Source organism: Sminthopsis crassicaudata, chromosome 2 (genome assembly GCF_048593235.1).
Source record: "Sminthopsis crassicaudata isolate SCR6 chromosome 2, ASM4859323v1, whole genome shotgun sequence".
NCBI lineage: Eukaryota > Metazoa > Chordata > Mammalia > Dasyuromorphia > Dasyuridae > Sminthopsis > Sminthopsis crassicaudata.
The window spans coordinates 531600485-531618530 of NC_133618.1; the positions used below are offsets into that span (position 1 = coordinate 531600485).

Below are 18046 nucleotides of genomic sequence, written 5' to 3' on the forward strand. Positions count from 1 at the left end.
TTTCTTCATAAGAAAAAAGAAAGGATAATAATCGTACCTCACAGGATGGTTGTGAGGACCAAATTAGGTAACTTCAGTAGATAACTTAGTAAACTTCAAAATGCTATATGCATGAGAGCTATTATCTAACAGGAACAACAAATACAGTCACTAAAGATGGTGGAGGATATTTTTGGTTTGATTGTTTATTTTGAGTGATCCTGACTAAAGAGTCCTGTGGGGAAGAAGAGAAAGAGAGAGAGAGAGAGAGAGAGAGAGAGACAGAGAGAGAGAGAGAGAGACAGAGACAGAGACAGAGACAGAGAGAGAGAAAAAAAGAGGGAGTGTCCCTAAAATGAAACACTTTAAAGGTATTCATGGCAGAAGAACTAGGATAATTGATGAAATCTGAGCCTGGCACAGCGATCTGGATCCAGCTCCTTACTCTGCCACTACATTAGAACTTTCAGATTCTCAGATTTGGAAGGCCATCTATTCCTATTCATTCTTGATCAAAGATCTTTATGATATCATAATGATGTTAACTAAAACTTAGATGTAACTGCAAAGAATTTTACATACATTATCTCATTCTTTGTTTTATGAAGAAAGTGCTGTATTTCTCCTATTAAAGAACCTGAGATTCAGAGCTCTGTCACACAGGAAGAGACTGAAGTGTGAAGTGATGTGTGATTCTGGGTCTTGATGCCCTCAAGCCCTAGGTACCGACTCAATCCATATCTACTTGAACGCCTCTTGCAAGGGAGCAACTCCCACCACCTGAAGTCATCCATCCCACCTTGAGATAGCTCTAATTGTCAGAGTTTCCTCCTTAGATTAAGCTTCACTCTGCCTTTCTCATCAGGCAAGATTGTCTTTAGAATCTTTGCTGGATTCTGCAGCCTTGTAAATGTTTACCCACCAATTATTTATCAAATTATGTGGTTAGTAAAACTAAGTCAAATGAACATTTATTTCTTACTTGGTGTAAACTGTCAGTTGCTTGAAAGGAATTGTTGAGCAGCTATTTTGTAAAGTTGCTGGGGAATAACAAAAGATACAGCTCAGTGCCAGTCTTGTGGCTTCTGGGCCCTGGTGCCTACCTTAAATCTTCTGTCATACTTGATGACTGTGTCTGCAAAGTCAATCTTCTCTCGTTTGCCAACAAACTGCCGGAGCTCTGGGTGTTCATCCATTCCAATGTAATCACCGATGAAGTTCCTGTTAATGCTATTTCTTCTTCTTTCTTTCTTGTTCAGGAGCAGATCAGAGGCTGAGATTCCCCCAGAGGATAAAGGACACAGAGGGAAGAAAAGATCATGTAAGAAGGGTTAGAACAGAACTTAGCATGAAAATATCAGAGAATATTATGTGAATCTTTTAGGGGAATTACATGTTAATGTGCTGGTAAAAATTCACCATCTGGTACAAATCATTATCAATTTATTTATATACCTTCTTCTCTCATTTGGACATATTTTTTCCGGGCCACAAATTTCCTCCAAGTTTTTTGTATCACCCGAGCATATCCATCATATTTTCTTTCTCTCATTTCTTCAAGAAGAAATAACTGTTGAATGAAGAGAAAACCAAATATCAGCTATTTTCTGAGTTTTATTGATGTCTTTAATTTTATATCAGTCATTACCCTTTTCCTCCCTCTCCCAGGGAACCCTGCCTAGTAACATCAAAAAAAGCTAACCTAGTAACAGTGTCTGACACCATATGTAACAACCTACCAGCTATTTTTTTTGTTTTGTTTTATTTTGAGACTGGATCTTCCTAGTTCTCCAAGTTCTGCTTCAGTGTGGACCTAGGTTAGCCTTCTTTGTTATATATAGTCTTAAAGAGTTGCCTAAAATACTATAAGGTTAAAGGACTTGCCCAGTGTCTCAAAGCCCAGTATGTGATAGAGTACCTGAACCCTGGACTTTGACTCAACTCTCTATCCATGCTTTTTTCTCAGGTTTTCTATCCTCAATGGGAATTCATTTCAGCAACCAATTCTCATGCAGATATTCTTTCTCATAAAGATCTTGTGTTGGAAAACAAATGAATCTGATTGTATAGTCTGCATCATGTAATTTAGCACAATTTCATATGTTTGTATTTTAAAAATAATAACTTCCATTTTTTAAAGCTCTAAGATTTGCAAAGTACTTTACAAATATTATTTAATTTGATTCTCATAGCAAACTTGAGAGGTTGTGTGCTATTCCTGTTTTACAAATGAGGAAATGGAGGGATGATGTGTTTAAGTAACTTGCTCAGGCTCACACAGATAGTAAGTATCTAAGGTCACATTTGACCTGGGGTCTTCCTGACTCCAGCTCTTGTGGTCTATCGACTCAGCCTCCTCACTGCTTCATTTCTCTAAAAGCCTATTTATTTTAAGAAATTGATACTTGGTAAAAGAGTTCTTTTAAAAGAATTTGAAAAGTCCATTTCAAGATAGGAACAAGGCAGATCTTGGGCCTTGAAAAGGAGAGTGGTTGATTTTTCATTAAGTAAAAAAAATATCAGTTTTCTCTCTAATAAAATTTTGCAAATGATCTCTAAACTGAAAGTGATGAAACATGAAATGAGGGATGGAAAAGACTTTTGCTTCTGTAAACCCATATTATGTTAAGGCTATTGTTTGAAAGAGTGATTGGCATAGGTTGATCAATCATGAAAGTATGTTTTAACATGGGCAAAATAATTTCTTTGTCTTTTGCTCCATTCCTTTTATACTCATCAATTTTTTTTTAACATAGAAGAATATCTCTTAATTCCTATAATGAAACTGAAAGGAATAAAAAAATCACACAATGAAGAAAATTGAGAGCCCATAGTAAAAATATTCTGATAAAAATAGTTATGAAAGAACAAGACTTGATTTCTTATTTCAATATTCCTCACCACCCACATTCCCATCAACTTTTTGCAATCTGTCTTCTGTACCCACTGTGCCACTGAAGCTGTTCTCGCAAAGCCACCAATGACTTCCTAATTAGCAAACCCTATGGTTATTGATCATCATTTGTTTCCCTTGACCTCTCAGTCAACAAATATTAAGACCTACCATGTGCCAAAAAAATTTTTTTTTGCTTTCCTTTCCTTGCTTGTTATTAGAGATGCCACACTTTCTTTCAGTTTTCCTCTTACTTCTCAAAGGGTTTGTTTCTTTTCTTTTCTTTTTTTTTTTTTTTGGTCTCCTCTCCCTGACCCCATGTATTCGATGTTTCTGTTGGGTCTGTCCTTGGTCCTATATTTCCTATATTTTCTCCCTTGGCAATCTCATTCATCCTCATGGCTTCAACTATTATCTGGATAAAGTTGGCTTCCAAAATCTATGCTTCCATATATGAATAAAGTGGGATATATACACAATATAGACTTATAGATCCAACTACCTAATTGGCACCTCAATTTCACCATCCTCTATCAGCACTTTAAATTCATTATGTCATGAGATTATCATAGATCTTGAGTTGGAAGGATCCTTTAAGGTAATCCAGTATGACAATTTCAATTTAGAAAAGAAAATAGAGGTTCTAAGATTCAGGAACTTGCTCAATGTTGTACATATAGGCAGAAAATGGCAAAGCTCTGATTTAAATCTGGTCTTTGGACTCTAAACCCACTTTTTTTTTTTCTTTTTCATTTGCACTAGGCTAGGAGGGAAAGGAAAGGGAAGAGAAGAAAATAAAATGGGAATCAGCTTTATTAAGCACCTACTACGTATGCCAGGCACTGTGCTAAGTTCTTTACAAATATCATCTCATTTGGTCGCTAAAACAACTCTCTTGAGGTAGGTATGCACTTTTTAGTTGAGGAAACAGACAGAAAGAAGTTAAGTAATTTGCTCTGGGACATAAAGCTAAGTGTTTTGAGGCTAGATTAGAATTTAGAATTTCTTGATTAAGCCACATCACTGCTTCTAATACACAAGAATGATTTCTTCTTTAGATTTCACTGCTTTGATTAATGGTATGAATATTCACCTGATCTCCATGACAGAAACTTTGGTGTTCTCATTGACTCTTCTTTTATTTGTACTATCCAGTAAGTTAATAGGCTCCATTAATTGTACTTCCAATGTATTTCTAGTATTCTTGCCTAAGTCTTCATTATTATTGCTACCACCTACCTGCTGGGATCTTATTTAGCAGGGTTAAGGAGAGGGAGAGTCAACCAAAATGAAATCATTTTCCCAGTGGCAGACAACTAGTAAGTATCTTGAGGTTGGATTTGAACTCAGGTCCTTCTGACTCTCAAATCTGGTGCTCTATCTATTTGCATGACCTCTTTGTTCTTTGGCTGGAATCTTTTAGTATCACCCCAACAACTAATTTCACTCTTCTTTTCAATACAGATGTTTTACACACAGTAGAGAGGCATACTCTTTACACTAAAATCTAGTTGTATGGCCCATTCCTGAAAACCCTTTAATTGATGCCTACTGTCTACTTAGCAAAATTAAAACTCTTTTATCTGGAATTCAAAGCAAGCATGTCTTCAGAACCAGAAGGAACCTTGGAAGTCTTCTAGTTTAGCTTCCTAATTTTAGAATTAAGGTTAACTGAGACTCTTAAGAGGTTAAATGATTTATTCAAAGTCAGAAAGGTTCTTAGAATTCAACCCAGATTATCTGGTTTAAGAAGTCAGTTCACCAATATTTAGTGTATTCTAGGTACTAGAATGCACTGAGAAGGTGAGTAGTATAGTGGATAGAAAGTTGGAATGGTAATCTGGGAGATCTGAGTTCAAATCCCACCTCTAACACTTACTGGTTGTGTGACACAAGGCATCCTGGGCAATTCTATAAAATTATAAATTGTAGAGAAGATACTCACTTGCACTGGGAGAGAGAGTTCTCTATTCTAGTGTTCAGTCCTTCTTACCTACCATATTGTGCTTCACGATCTTTCTACTTTATTAGGTCATTCCCTTTACATAGTGTACACTCCAATTTTCTAGTTCTTCTGTTACTATGGCTTTATTCAATCACTCCTCTATGTCTAAATATTCTCCCCGTTCCATTTATCTGCTCCATTTATACCTATCTTTCAAGCCTAACTCAAATGTAACTATCTTCATGAAGACTTCCTTGATGCCCTCAGCTGGTAATGACCTTCCCCAGCTTGAATCTCACATATGCTGTTTTATCTTTTATACACTTGATATTTTGAATTATATTCATTTCTCTATATGAAATATACCACAGGAGGATATTGGGATAATATGCAGTAGGTTGATCTTAGAGTCAATTAAGAAAGCCTAGTTTCAAAAACAAGTATTTAATCTCTCCAGGTATCCTAAGCAACCCTCTAAGACTGTAACTAATAAATGAGTTTCCAATCTGCAATGATAGAATCTGTTTCCACATTGGAAAGTCCAAATTCAATAATAAAACTATTCTAGATCTCTCTACTTCCCCAAACAACTAAACTCTAAGTTCAATGAGGGACCTTTTCTCTTTCAGATAAATATTTGTTGAATAAGTTGAAAAGAATCCTCAGAAATGACTGCCCATACCCAGAATAACTGGTTGAAAGGGGGTCCTATCTACACATAATGTACTACCCCTTGTCCCAAAGTCACTTTTATGCTTTTCTTTGAAGCCTAATGACTACATGTCTACAAGAAGACAAAAAAATGAAAATTGAATAGGAAATGAGAATTCACTAGTACCTACAACTTAAGTGATTTCAGTTCATGTTATTTGTCCAAAGTAATCATCTTTTTAAAGAGGCTAAGTGAGTAATTCTTATCACTCTGAGAGCATTTCTGAGCAAACACATTTAGCTTCCTTTTGGTTTTGGAATTATTTTGGGAGTACCGGAGAAAAGACACCAGTGACTCACAAAATAGAACAAAGAGGCTACCAATTCACAACTGCCTAGAGGCTGTTTTGATGCCAAGTGGGATCTTTCCCTCCAAGATTAGCTTGATTTTTTTGCATTGCTGGCAAAAAATAACAACAACAACAGCAATAACAAATAACTTCTGGGATTAGAAATTAGGGAAATTAGCAGAAGGAAAAACATTCCCATCTTTGAGCCTTGCTCTCCAAAGAGGCTTCTTAAAACAAAGGGATCACTCTGCAAATTCAGCAGCATCATTACAAGGGCCAAGGCTAAGTTACAAGGTGAAAGAGCATTTAATGGTACCTTAGCAGAAACACTTGGAGGTTAGAGACTGATGAGTGTGTGCACAAGCTGGGGGCAGGAATTGGGGTGGTAAAAATTATTTTAGTCACACAATTGGGGAGGACACATGCAGAAGAAAAAAACAAAAATAGACCTTTGAAATTTTGGAGCTGAACCTCCCAATTCAACAAAAGAGTAGAGGGAAGATAGAAAAGGGCATTAAAGTGTGTTGAATATTTTAATTACATAGAAAAATCTACAAGTCAAAAAGCAAAAGAAGATCTAGAACTTCAGAGGGTATTCAGCATTGGACCAATAAATCAGTTGGTCCTATTTTAGAAAAAACTGGAGAAAAACAAAAACAAAAAAAAAAACAAAAAAAAAAAAGGAACTGTTCTGTGGGTTGCTTAATGATATGTGACGCAACATTTTAATTTTAAATATAGAAATAAAGTCACTGTGAAGCTACAAATAACCCAAAGTACAAAATGCTACCACATCCTTTTCATAAAAGGATTTTATCGATGTGTGCCATTTAATTTCTTATTTTGAAGGCCAAGAGGCAGATGTTCTGAATTGGAACAAAAAGCCACGAAAATACTCTGACCCCTTAGCCTTAGGAAAGCATCGCAAAACCTGATGAAAGATTCTTGAATGTATTAAACCAATTGCACAAGGATCATTAAATATTAACATGACTTATGTGGCTTTTTTCTAGACTGTTCTACTTAAATGCAAACAAAAAAGACCTTGACAAGCAAAGATCCAAATTGGTACTGCCCTCATCTCAAAACCATTTTCTTTCCTCTCCTGAAAACATTGATGATTGTTATTTTTTTGGGCGTCTCCTTTATAATATAAACCAACCTCTACAGTCATTTAATTTCATTCAATAACCATTTATAAATAATTACTATGTGTAGGATGCCACAGTAGGAACCTGAAATACAAAGAAAAATAGTTCCTGACCAAAAGAAGTTTACATTCATGAGCAAAAACAATATAGACAAAGACATATTGAAGAGAAAAAAACCAAAAAAAAACACAAAAAAACCCAAAACCCACTATTAAGGAGTTCAAGGGACCACTATGTTCATGATTCCATATCAGTTAACTCTTGAAAGATAAAAATTCTAAGATGGAGAAATGAGGAGGGATTTCTTTAATACCTTAAGGGATCTGAAGACTCATTATTATGGATACTTCTTTCAATAAATGGTATAGCTGTAACCCATTTTGACTTTTATATAACTTGTCCATATTTTTCTCCCTTTATACCATAGCAGGGAAGTACAATGGATAGAGTACTGGGACTAGAGTTAGTAAGACCTGAATTTAATTCCAACCTTAGAAGTCTTACAAACTGAATGATCCTGGGCAGGTCACTTCCCGTCTTTTTGCCTCAATTTCGTCATGTTTTTCCCATGTAAAATGGGGAAAATAATCATACCTATTTCCCAGAATTGTTATGAGGATCACATAAGTTAATAACTGTGAAGTGCTTAACACAGTGCCAGGCACATAGCAAGTGCCATACAAATGCTGGCTATTATTGTTTTCTATATCATTTGCACAGTGTCTCACTAGAATGTGAGGAGAGGTACCACATTTATACTTTTCTTTTGTGTACCTAGCACATAACACTTAAATGCTTTTTGGCCGACTGATTGAAACTTTCTGGTATATCCTCGATAGGAGTATTACTGAACTATTAATATTTAACAATGGAAAACACTGGTATTCCATATTCTCACTATATGACTGACCAAGCTCATTTTCTAGTCATACATCTTTCTGACCATGTCTTTTACAATAGTTAATGCAGTTTTTCCTAGGTATTATGTCATAGTTTTTGACCCCCCAACATAACACTCCAATGCCTACTGGGTGACCCAAAGTTTTCACTTTTTAGAGACTGTCATATTCTATTACTCAGCCATAAAGAATTACTGGAAGAATACTAATTTTAAAAAGATAGATCTTAGTTGCAGGGGGGAAAACTGGAGTCATTAAAAGCACTGTGAAATTTCCCAAAGGGCAATCTAGCTTTCTTTCTTCTACTTGTTTAGCTCTGGGTCTGCCTCATTGAATAATATAATTTGGATAATAGACATTTGTTATTTACATAGTTTTCCACACATGAATAGTTAGATTGAACTTTTAAAAGCAATTTATGGATCTCATTTAGGAGGGTCAGCTATGTTCTAGGGCTTAGCACAATGTTATTGGTAATCAGAAACATATATTGAGAACTCACTGTCTTCTATTTAGACCAGTGGTCCTCAAACTTTTAAAATAGGGGGCCAGTTCACTGCCCCTCAGACTGTTGGAGGGCCGGACTATAGTAAAAACAAAACCTCATACTCTGTCTCTGCTCCTCAGACCATTTTCCATAATCTGGCTGGTCGCATAAAAGTCCTCAGCAGGCTGCATCTGGCCCGTGGACCGTAGTTTGAGAACCCCTGATTTAGGCCCTTCCCTCAACAACCACCTCCTTAGTGGTGGCAAATATATTTGAAAGATTCATCTTAGTGAGTTCAATTCTAGTTTCAGATACTTATTATAGCTCTGTGACCCTAGGTTAATTTAATTCATCCTGTTCGCCTCAGTTTCTTCATCTATAAAATGAGTTGGAGAAGGAAATGGCAAAATCAACCCAGTCTCTTTGCCATAAGATTATCATGAAGAATTGGATAAAACTAAACAAACAAACAAACAAAAAAGATTTCTGCTAGTTTTAACATTCTCTGATTCTATGATTTAAAAGGGGGGTTATGTTTCCTTTCAGGTCGTTCTAATTAGGCTCTTTTTACCCTCCCTTAGATTCCATTTTGTAAGTCTTTTTCTACATGTAACTGAACCCTTCATGTTCTTCTTAAGCTGTAAAGCACAAAGAAGATACTCTGATATCCTAAGTAAAAATTTCATGACTAAATATAAAAACTTAATTTCTATATAATTTTTATATGTTGAGGACCTGATGCAAATATTACTCCTTATTCTATTTTTCTGGGTTAAGAATATATTTCTGCTCAAGTCTTTATTTTCTACTTCTTGGAAAAGCTGAGGATATACTATCTTCCTATTTACAAAAGCCTTTTACAAAATAGTTAGGGCAACTTCTGTACAATAAAGAGCGCTTAATACATGTTTATTGACTTGATGTCAGTTTGTTTGTGCTCATCCATGCTTGCAACAAATTACTGAGTTCTGTTTCATCATTCTGTTTTGATGTAGCCAATGAATATAATGTTTATGATTGCTAGTCTGGCGTGGAAACAGATTTCACAAAATCTGTTGATTTCCTTAAAAGGAGATCTAGCAGTTCATGGGGGTACATTTAGGAGCCCCTAGGGCCAAATTATTTGAATTTTATCACTTGTAAATCTTCTAACCTAGGATGTGTTTATTCATTTCAAAGTTGCCCATGATAATTTGGTGACCATATTGGGTTTTCCCCTTTAGAAGGTAATTTTACATATCAATGTTTAACACAGAGCTAACTTCCTCATCAGAAAAGACAGAGAATTCTCTAAATTGGTATACTGAGATCTAACAAGTGTGAGAACTACAAGACATTTATGCTTGACTGGGTTGCTTGCATAATTTGTATTTCTACCAATTTCCTCATAAGTGCTTCTAACCTTGTCTTTTTTGTTCCTCAATGAGTCAAAAAACAAGTACTTATTAAGTGTTTACTGTGATACCAGGCATTATGCTAAGACCTGGGGATACAAAATAAATTATTCTATCAAGAAAGTAGAAACATTTTCGCAAATAAATAGAAAACACACACAAAGTAAAATCAAAATAAATTCAGTGGGGATTTTGAGGGATGAACTTTAGGAGGCAGGAGGAGATGTTATTAGCAAAGGTCTCATGTATAATATAGCATTTGAATTGATCTGATAGAAGACCAATAATGATTCAATACCAAAGTCAGCCCCCTCCCTCTACAGCTTTTTAATAACTCATTCACAAGTGTGCTAAATACATTAACTTTGTGCTCCTCCAGAGTATAAGCACATTATTTATCAACAACTTTCCTTTTCCCTAAAGGTTCTTTCCTCCTTCCCATATTGATGTTGAGATAGTCCTGCATACCTTCAATCTCTAAGCTATGTGGATATATTATTGTCTAAGCATCCTATGCTTTGCTCAGCCTTCTGAAAAGAGGCATAGCTATGTATTAAGATGTCTTAGACCACCCTTAATGATTTAGAGGTCATTCAAGTTGCCACAAGTGCTCTTGCCTGGATGATTGGGGGCCTCTATCCCATTCAACCATGTCATGCTCAATCATGTATGTTGTTACACATACTTACAGATTCAGGGGCTTTGATGAAGACTTTACTTTTCCCAAGTTGGAACTGATCAGCATCCATGTTGACTGACTGCAGCAGGTGGATTACACCATGTTTTTCATCTCCTTTCCACGATGGCCAAGTTGCTTTGGTCAGAATGGCATATCTGAAACAATTGAGGAGAAAATAAGGAGAAAGAACTCAAGATTTAATGGCAGGATTCTTGCCCTAAATGGTGACTACAGTTATTGCAAGAATAGCTGACAGACTTGGAAATCCATCAGAATGGTTAGGAAAATGTTTATCTGGAGCATGTACAGCAAGAACTATGGTGAATACCCATCAATTTTAGAGCTATACATCTCTTTCCTATATGAGCAACATCTCTTTCTTGATCCTCTGAAATCTAGCTTTTATCTCTCCTTTCTCCCTCCTCCCATGACATTCTTACAGTATTACCCAGGAATTTTTTTTTTTTTTTAACGTAAATCTAAAAGTCTTAGTTCCTATACTACTCTTTAGTCTAGCACCCTTTTTTTGCAATGTTATCCTCCCTTGACTATTTGGCATTTGATGTCCTGCTTCTTTTCTTTTGTTTCCTCAATACCCACTCTAATTTCTTCAATTTCTTTTTCTTCTCTTACTGCTAAAGCTAACATTTCTATTGTAATATTGAATGGTAGCATAATAGGAAACCTTTTTTTCACCCCTGACCTTATTGGGAATGCTTCTAACTTATCTCCAACATTTTTTTTTTTTTTTTTTTTTTGGTCTGTTTCTCTTTTGCCTCTTCCTCTTCTTCTAACAATAAGTATAAAAGTTCCATTTTTGGTCCTCTAATTGTCTTTTCCTTATACTCACTGACTCTGATTTCCAAATTATCTTCAGTTATAACCTCTCTCATTACCTGTATTCCATTTCATTATATCCAACTATTTACAGAATACCTTTACTTGAATACCCCCAACTAATCTTTCTTTAAAAATCCTTCATAATATTCTCCTGATCAAAAAGCTACAACAGCTTCCTAATACTTAGTACATTAAATCCCAATTCCCATACTTAGTATTTAGACTTCTTTATATTCTGGCTCTAACTTTGTATCTATCCAATCTTACTTCTTCTCCTCTCTAATACACATACTACTTCTGACAAATGGATTTCTCAAGAGGAAGTATTACTAGGTATCACTTAATAAGGCACCATTTTCAATTGGCAAGTGAATTTGTGGTATGTATGGTTATTACCTCAGTGTTTTAAAAATACTCTAAAGTTTGTTTTTTTAGTAGACTAAACATTTCCTTGAGTATAGTCTGGTCTAAACTATTAAATTATTTAGCACATTTTGTGAAATTTAAAAGTAAATTCTAACCCTGCTCAGGCCCAGATAATCGTGACTCCTGCCCAAATCAATGGGAGTCTGGTTAATGAGAAAAGTCTCTGATGCTTATAGCTCTCAACTCATGCTGATCTATTTTAAGTCCTCCAATTTGCTTTTCTATAAATTTTATTTAAATCATCTATAAAATGTGCTGAAGGCCTGTTTGTTTGTTGGGTTTTCTTTTTCTTTCTTTTTTTTTTTTTTTTTTTAAGGCATTCCACCTGTTAATTTTCATTTGCAAAACATTATAGCTTCACTTTATCACAATATCTTTTAGTGCAAGCTATACATAGCTTATTTATACCCACTGTATTTCTACTGCACCTTAGGCTACCTGCAATTTCAACCCTGGTGAAATGGTAATAAGTCATGATTCAAACCTGAACAGCTAGACTGCTTTTGTTTCCATAAACAATTTGGAATCATTTAAAGTACTATATAATTTCTAAAATGGGATCAACTAAGGAGAATGCAATGTGTCAGGCATTAAGCTAAGCAATTTACAAATATCTTTTTCTCATTTGATTCTGGAATTATACTATTTTTAGCAAAGATATTAACAACAATTTCCCTGTCTCTGTGTATGTATATGTCTGTCTCTTTCTCTATCTGTCTTTCCTCATTTCCTTCCTCCAACTATTTATCTATCCATCTATCTAATCCAAAGTAAACCTAAGGGGCTGGCTGTCCATTCAAATATAGGCTGTTACTTGAGCAAGACATAGATTATAGATCAGAACAAGATAATTTCTTAAGAAGATGCTTAGTCCAATTATCCCACTGTATATTTGAAGAAACTGTAGATCAGAAAGGATAGACAATATGCAACAGACCTAAAAATCTGAATCTTGATCATCTATTTCCAGATGTTTTTCATTGACTTTGTTTTTCTTTTAGTTAAATTTCCTTTCAGTTAAGCTGATTTCTTTTGTGGGACAATAAATTTCAAAGAGAAGACTGTAGACTTTTGAGATTCACTACAATTATTATTTTTCTTTAAAGATTAATGTAGTCTTCTCAAACAGAATAAACACCATTGACAAAAAAGAAATAAAAAACCCTAAGGTCAATAAACAATTAAACAAAACCACATTAAAAAGTAGCACACATAAGCTATACCTTTTTATTATTTCCCAATTAGTAAGTGAAACAAAAATCATATGCATTAGTTTTAGTGATTGGTATAAATATTAACTATTATTTGGGACACTTAGTAGATAAGAGTCAGGAAGACCCAAGTTCAAATCTGACAGTAGACACTTATTAGTTGTGTTACCTGGACATAAAAGTAGCCCCATATTTGCCAGGGTTTTTTTGAGGGTCAAATGAAATAATAATGTGAAGTGGTTACATAGTGCCTGGCACATAGTAAGTGCAATATAAATATTAGATATTATCACTGCTATAACTAATATTTATATCTGGAGAAGGACATAGCAAACCAATATCTTTGCAAAGAAAACCTCAAATGGGGTCACTAAAAGTTGTACATGACTGAATAATAACAACAAAAATATTTATTTAGTGGTTTAAGATTTGCAAGGGACTAAATATTCTCACCTTATCCTTATAATAACCCAAAGAGGTAAGATACTATTGTTATCCCATTTTATAGAAAAAAAGCTGATGATCACATAATTAAATTAAGGGTTTGAGGTAGGCTTTCGACATGTGTTCCGTATTCTAAGTTCTGTGCTCTAACTACAACACCTTGCTTCCTTTCACCTCTATTATCCATGTTGTACCATTATATTTGTTGCTGCTTCCTGTTTTCTTCCATGAAATCATTGTGCATATTGTTTTTTAGGCAGTAATATTTCTAATCTATATCAGTTTTTGTAAAGCTTACCATGTTTTTCTGAATTCACAGGATCATAAACTTAGAACAGGAAGCAACCTTAGAGGCCACTGAGTCTAAACCCTTCATTTTCCAGATGAGAAAACTAAGGCTCAGAGAAGTTAAGTGACTTGTGCAGAATCACACAACTAGGAAGAGTCTGAGGCTGGACTTAGAATCAGGTCCTCCTAATTCCATGTCCAGTGTTCTACCTATTATACCACACAGAACCTCACTTTTCATATTCAATATACCTTATGACATAGAATATTTTTCTGTGGTACATTTTATTTAGCATTTCCCATTCATTAGATACACAATTTGTTTCCAGTGTTGATTTTCTCTGCTATTAGAAGGTTATGCTCTGATGAATATGTTTCTATAAAAGGGTCCTTTCTATTTTCCCACATAGAGAATTGAAGATAAACTGGAGGTTTAAAAGATTTTGGTATTTTTCTATCTTCTTTTGCATTTTGATAAATTTTATTCTATTTTACTTTGCTTTCCAAAATAACCACATCACTTCATGGGTTCTGCAAAAAAGAACTAGCATGATGATTTCTCCACATGTTAGTGAGCATTTATGTATGTTACTTTTTATCATTTCTTGTATAAGGCCTCAAGGCTTTCCTTGTTTCTCAGTGTGAAGGGTTCAGAACTCATGCACACTGGATAGACTCCTTAGGCAAACTTTTGAATTCCTCAAAACTGTTTTACTATGGACATATATCTGTATGTATGTTTTTTCTTCTCACAATTATCAACACTTTTAAAAGAAATTATTGATTGATGGATAGAATCAGCTACACCCACAGAAGGAACACTGGGAAATGAGTGTAAACTGCATTTTTGTTTTTCTCCCCAGGTTATTTTTACCTTCTGACTCCAATTCTTCATATGCAACAAAAAATTCGGTTCTGCACACATATCTTGTATCTAGGATATACTATAACATATTTAACATGTATGGGACTACTTGCTATCTAGGGGAGGGAGTGGAACAGAAGTGAGTGCATGGGATAATGCTGTAAAAAATTACCCATGGATATGTAATGTCAAAAAAAAAAAAAGTTATATTTAACATGTATTGGTCTACCTGCCATCTAGGGGAAGGGATGGGGGGGAAGGAGAGGATAATGTGGAACAGAAGGCTTTGCAAGGGTTAATGCTGAAAAATTACCCATGCATATCTCTCGTAAATAAAAAGCCATAATAATAACAAAAAATTGTATCCATTCCCTGCAATTAACATATTAACATAATGTTCCTCAAAAACTCTGCCAAAAGAAGGAACCCAACCTCAATTTGGAATTCTGAGAAGAATGTCCTGAACACCTTTGTTTTATGCATAGACATGACCGCTTATTTTATATCATGATACTGATTTTTAGTAGATCACTGAACAAAATTATTTCCAGTTATTTCTATCTTAGGACCCTAATGTTGAGTTATGTATGCATGGGAGACATCTTTAAGGCTAAATTTTGTTCTACTGATTCAAATGCTTTAAAAAAAAAAAATCAACAAATAATAGAGTGATATGATATTCGTTGATACTCTTGATTAATTGTGAGATTGGAAATGTTGGTTGCTATAGAAAATCATCAGCAAAAGCCTATCTATTTTCCTCTCATATTTTCATCAAGGATACCCTAAATACATAAAGACATCCTTGGATAGTTTATCCATTGCATTTTTTTTATTTTTTAAAATAATGCTTTATATATATTTACATGTTAAATATATATATATATATAATGGATTATTTGCCATTTAGGAGAGGAGGTTGAGGGAAGGTGGAGGAAGGAGGAAGAGGAAGGAAGATATATTATATCTTGGAATACAAGATTTTGCAAGGGTCAATAGTGAAAAGTTATCCTTGCATATGTTTTGAAAATAAAAAGCTTCAATAAAAATATAAAAAATTAATGCTTTTTTAATATTCTTTTTTATAATGATGAAAATGGTTAAGTAAAACTAACAGATATTATATTGAGTTGCATACATAACATCCTATACCTTTACCTCCCTACCTTTGAGGTACATTTTCTCATCTTTTTTCTGAGATGAAGATTGGTCTGCATTTGACTTAATTTCAGGGCTCTTTTCAAATACATTTCTGAATGACTATAGTAATGTATATGAAAAGAAGACTGAAATAAAGCCAAATGCTGCTCAATTGTAATGACCAACCAAGATATTAGAACCTCTGCCTACATCTGAACTCTTCCATTCTGGTATGCAGAAAATTAGAAACATAGTTGATGCCCAAAACCTGGGGAATGACTGAAATAAGCTGTGATATATGAATGTGATGGAATATTATTGTGACACAAGATAGTACAAATGTGGAAAATTCAAAGAAATGTAGGAATATGTACATGAACTGATGCAAAACAATAAGCACTAACTTTTCATGCCTAAAACTATTTCTGTCTTTACTCGAGTTAGATTAGACACTCACCATTTAAGCAAATCAAAATTAAAAAGAGGGGCAGCTAGGTGGCACAGTGGATAGAGCATGAGCCCTGAATTCAGGAGGACCCGAGTTCAAATCTGGTCTCAGATACTTAATACTTCCTAGCTGTGTGACCCAGGGCAAGTCACTTAACCCCAGCCTCAAAAAAAAAAAATAAAATAAAAAGAACAATGAGTTCTCTTGACATGATATTCTACCATCAATACATTGTGTTCCTAACATAAGCTGCTGTTATCTCTATCAAACAACCCATAATGACATTTTTTTCCATGAAATGCTCAATTAGAGTGAGCTATTACATGACTTTAGATAACAGACTGTAGACCAGAAGGCCTTTGGAAGCTAGCTGTCCATTTCTACAATTCTTTCAGAGACACTTTATTATGATGAATGGGTTGGTTATATAAAATTGTTCTTTTACATATGTACTTAAAAATCTAGTTCAAAGATCTACTCATTTCATAGAAATTGACAGTTTCTTTGAAGTGACTACTCCCAGATTTCTATTTGTTTGTTCTCATAATAAAAATTTTCATCATCAGAAGCCTTTTTGGTTTTTGAAAATTTATGGAAACTTTTGTTGAAAAATACAGACTTTATAAAACAACTGTTTGGACATGTATATATATATTGTATTTAATTTATACGCTAACATATTTAACATGTATTGGTCAACCTGTCAAGGGTGGGGGTAGGGAGAGGAGGGGAAAAATTAGAACAAAGGTTTGGCAATTGTCAATGTTGTAAAATTGCCCATGTATATATCTGGTAAATAAAAACTATTAAAATATAATATAACATATACATATATAAAGAAAATACAGACTTTACTGGTTAAAAACTTCTCTTTTCTCAAAAGCATGTTTTCATATACTCCATTCTTGCTGCATGTTTCATATTTGCACAAAACCAATGACATGTAAGAAGACTGAGCACTTTACTGGGGATGAGATGTTGGTCCATTTTCCAAAACAACGTTAAAGAATCATAGATAATTAGAGCTAAAGAATCTCAAAACTCCAGCAACATAGATCCAAGGATTGGAAGGGACCATATCACTAATTTAGAGCTATGTGATTGGTCTAAAGTCAAAAAGGCAGTGGGTAGATCCCAACAAAAAAATATTTAAGCACCTACAATGTACTACAATGTACAATGTATCACTGTACTGAGCCTACAAAAGATATAATTCTATTATGATCTACTTGGATTTAGCAGCTATTACTTTGTTAAATCCAGACATTTCTGCTTTGAAAATATTTCCTATATTATACATACTTGGCATATCTTTAGCTATATATTTCCCAAGACGTCGTTAATAGGAAGGAGCCACACTAGGTGGTAATTTATTATTATAATTATTGTTATTATTATCATTTTTAAAACCTCAACTAACATTTCATGCTAAGTAGTCTTGGTCATCTTGCCAGGCAGTCTTGAATGTATGATATCAGAAAGAGAACACTAACTCAAAAGGAAATGTTCTTTTTGGAAGTATTAGGTTTCAAAGGCTAGAGTTGAGTCGTCAAGTTCTCTATTACATCATAACTTTATATCCCATTTTTCAGGTCACTACAATGGATTATCTAGAATTCTATCTAGAACACGATCATTCTAGGGTCAGAACATGGGTTACATTACAACGTTCAGTAAGAGAAGATATTGAGTAGATATACAAAATAAAATTAAACCTCACTTTAGATTCACTCACAGGTCACACTGAATTAAAGTCTGAATTATAAGACAGTCATAAAAAAAAAAAAAAAAAAAAGCAGTAGATTTATTTATATACAATCCAACAAAGCAGAAGTCTTGCCAAATCTGAAATAATGTAGAGATAACCATTTGTAATTAGGGCATTGACTCATATGTGGTCCTCAGTTTTTTCTCCTGGATTCCTTTGAGTCCCAGGTAAAAAAGGAAGCTTGTCCC

At 34.4% G+C, this 18046-nt stretch overlaps 1 protein-coding gene across 2 annotated transcripts in view; it reads right to left on the minus strand.

Annotated features, from left to right (window-relative positions):
- Positions 1–18046, minus strand: part of MYO1E (myosin IE) — a 223413-nt gene that overhangs the window by 45823 nt on the left and 159544 nt on the right. For both annotated transcript variants that reach the window (XM_074294635.1, XM_074294637.1), the window contains exons 19-21: positions 10439–10583; positions 1435–1549; positions 1083–1252 (exon numbers count right to left, since the gene is read on the minus strand). In XM_074294635.1, the coding sequence (XP_074150736.1) occupies positions 1083–1252; positions 1435–1549; positions 10439–10583 (430 nt within the window). The remainder of the gene's footprint in view (positions 1–1082; positions 1253–1434; positions 1550–10438; positions 10584–18046) is intronic.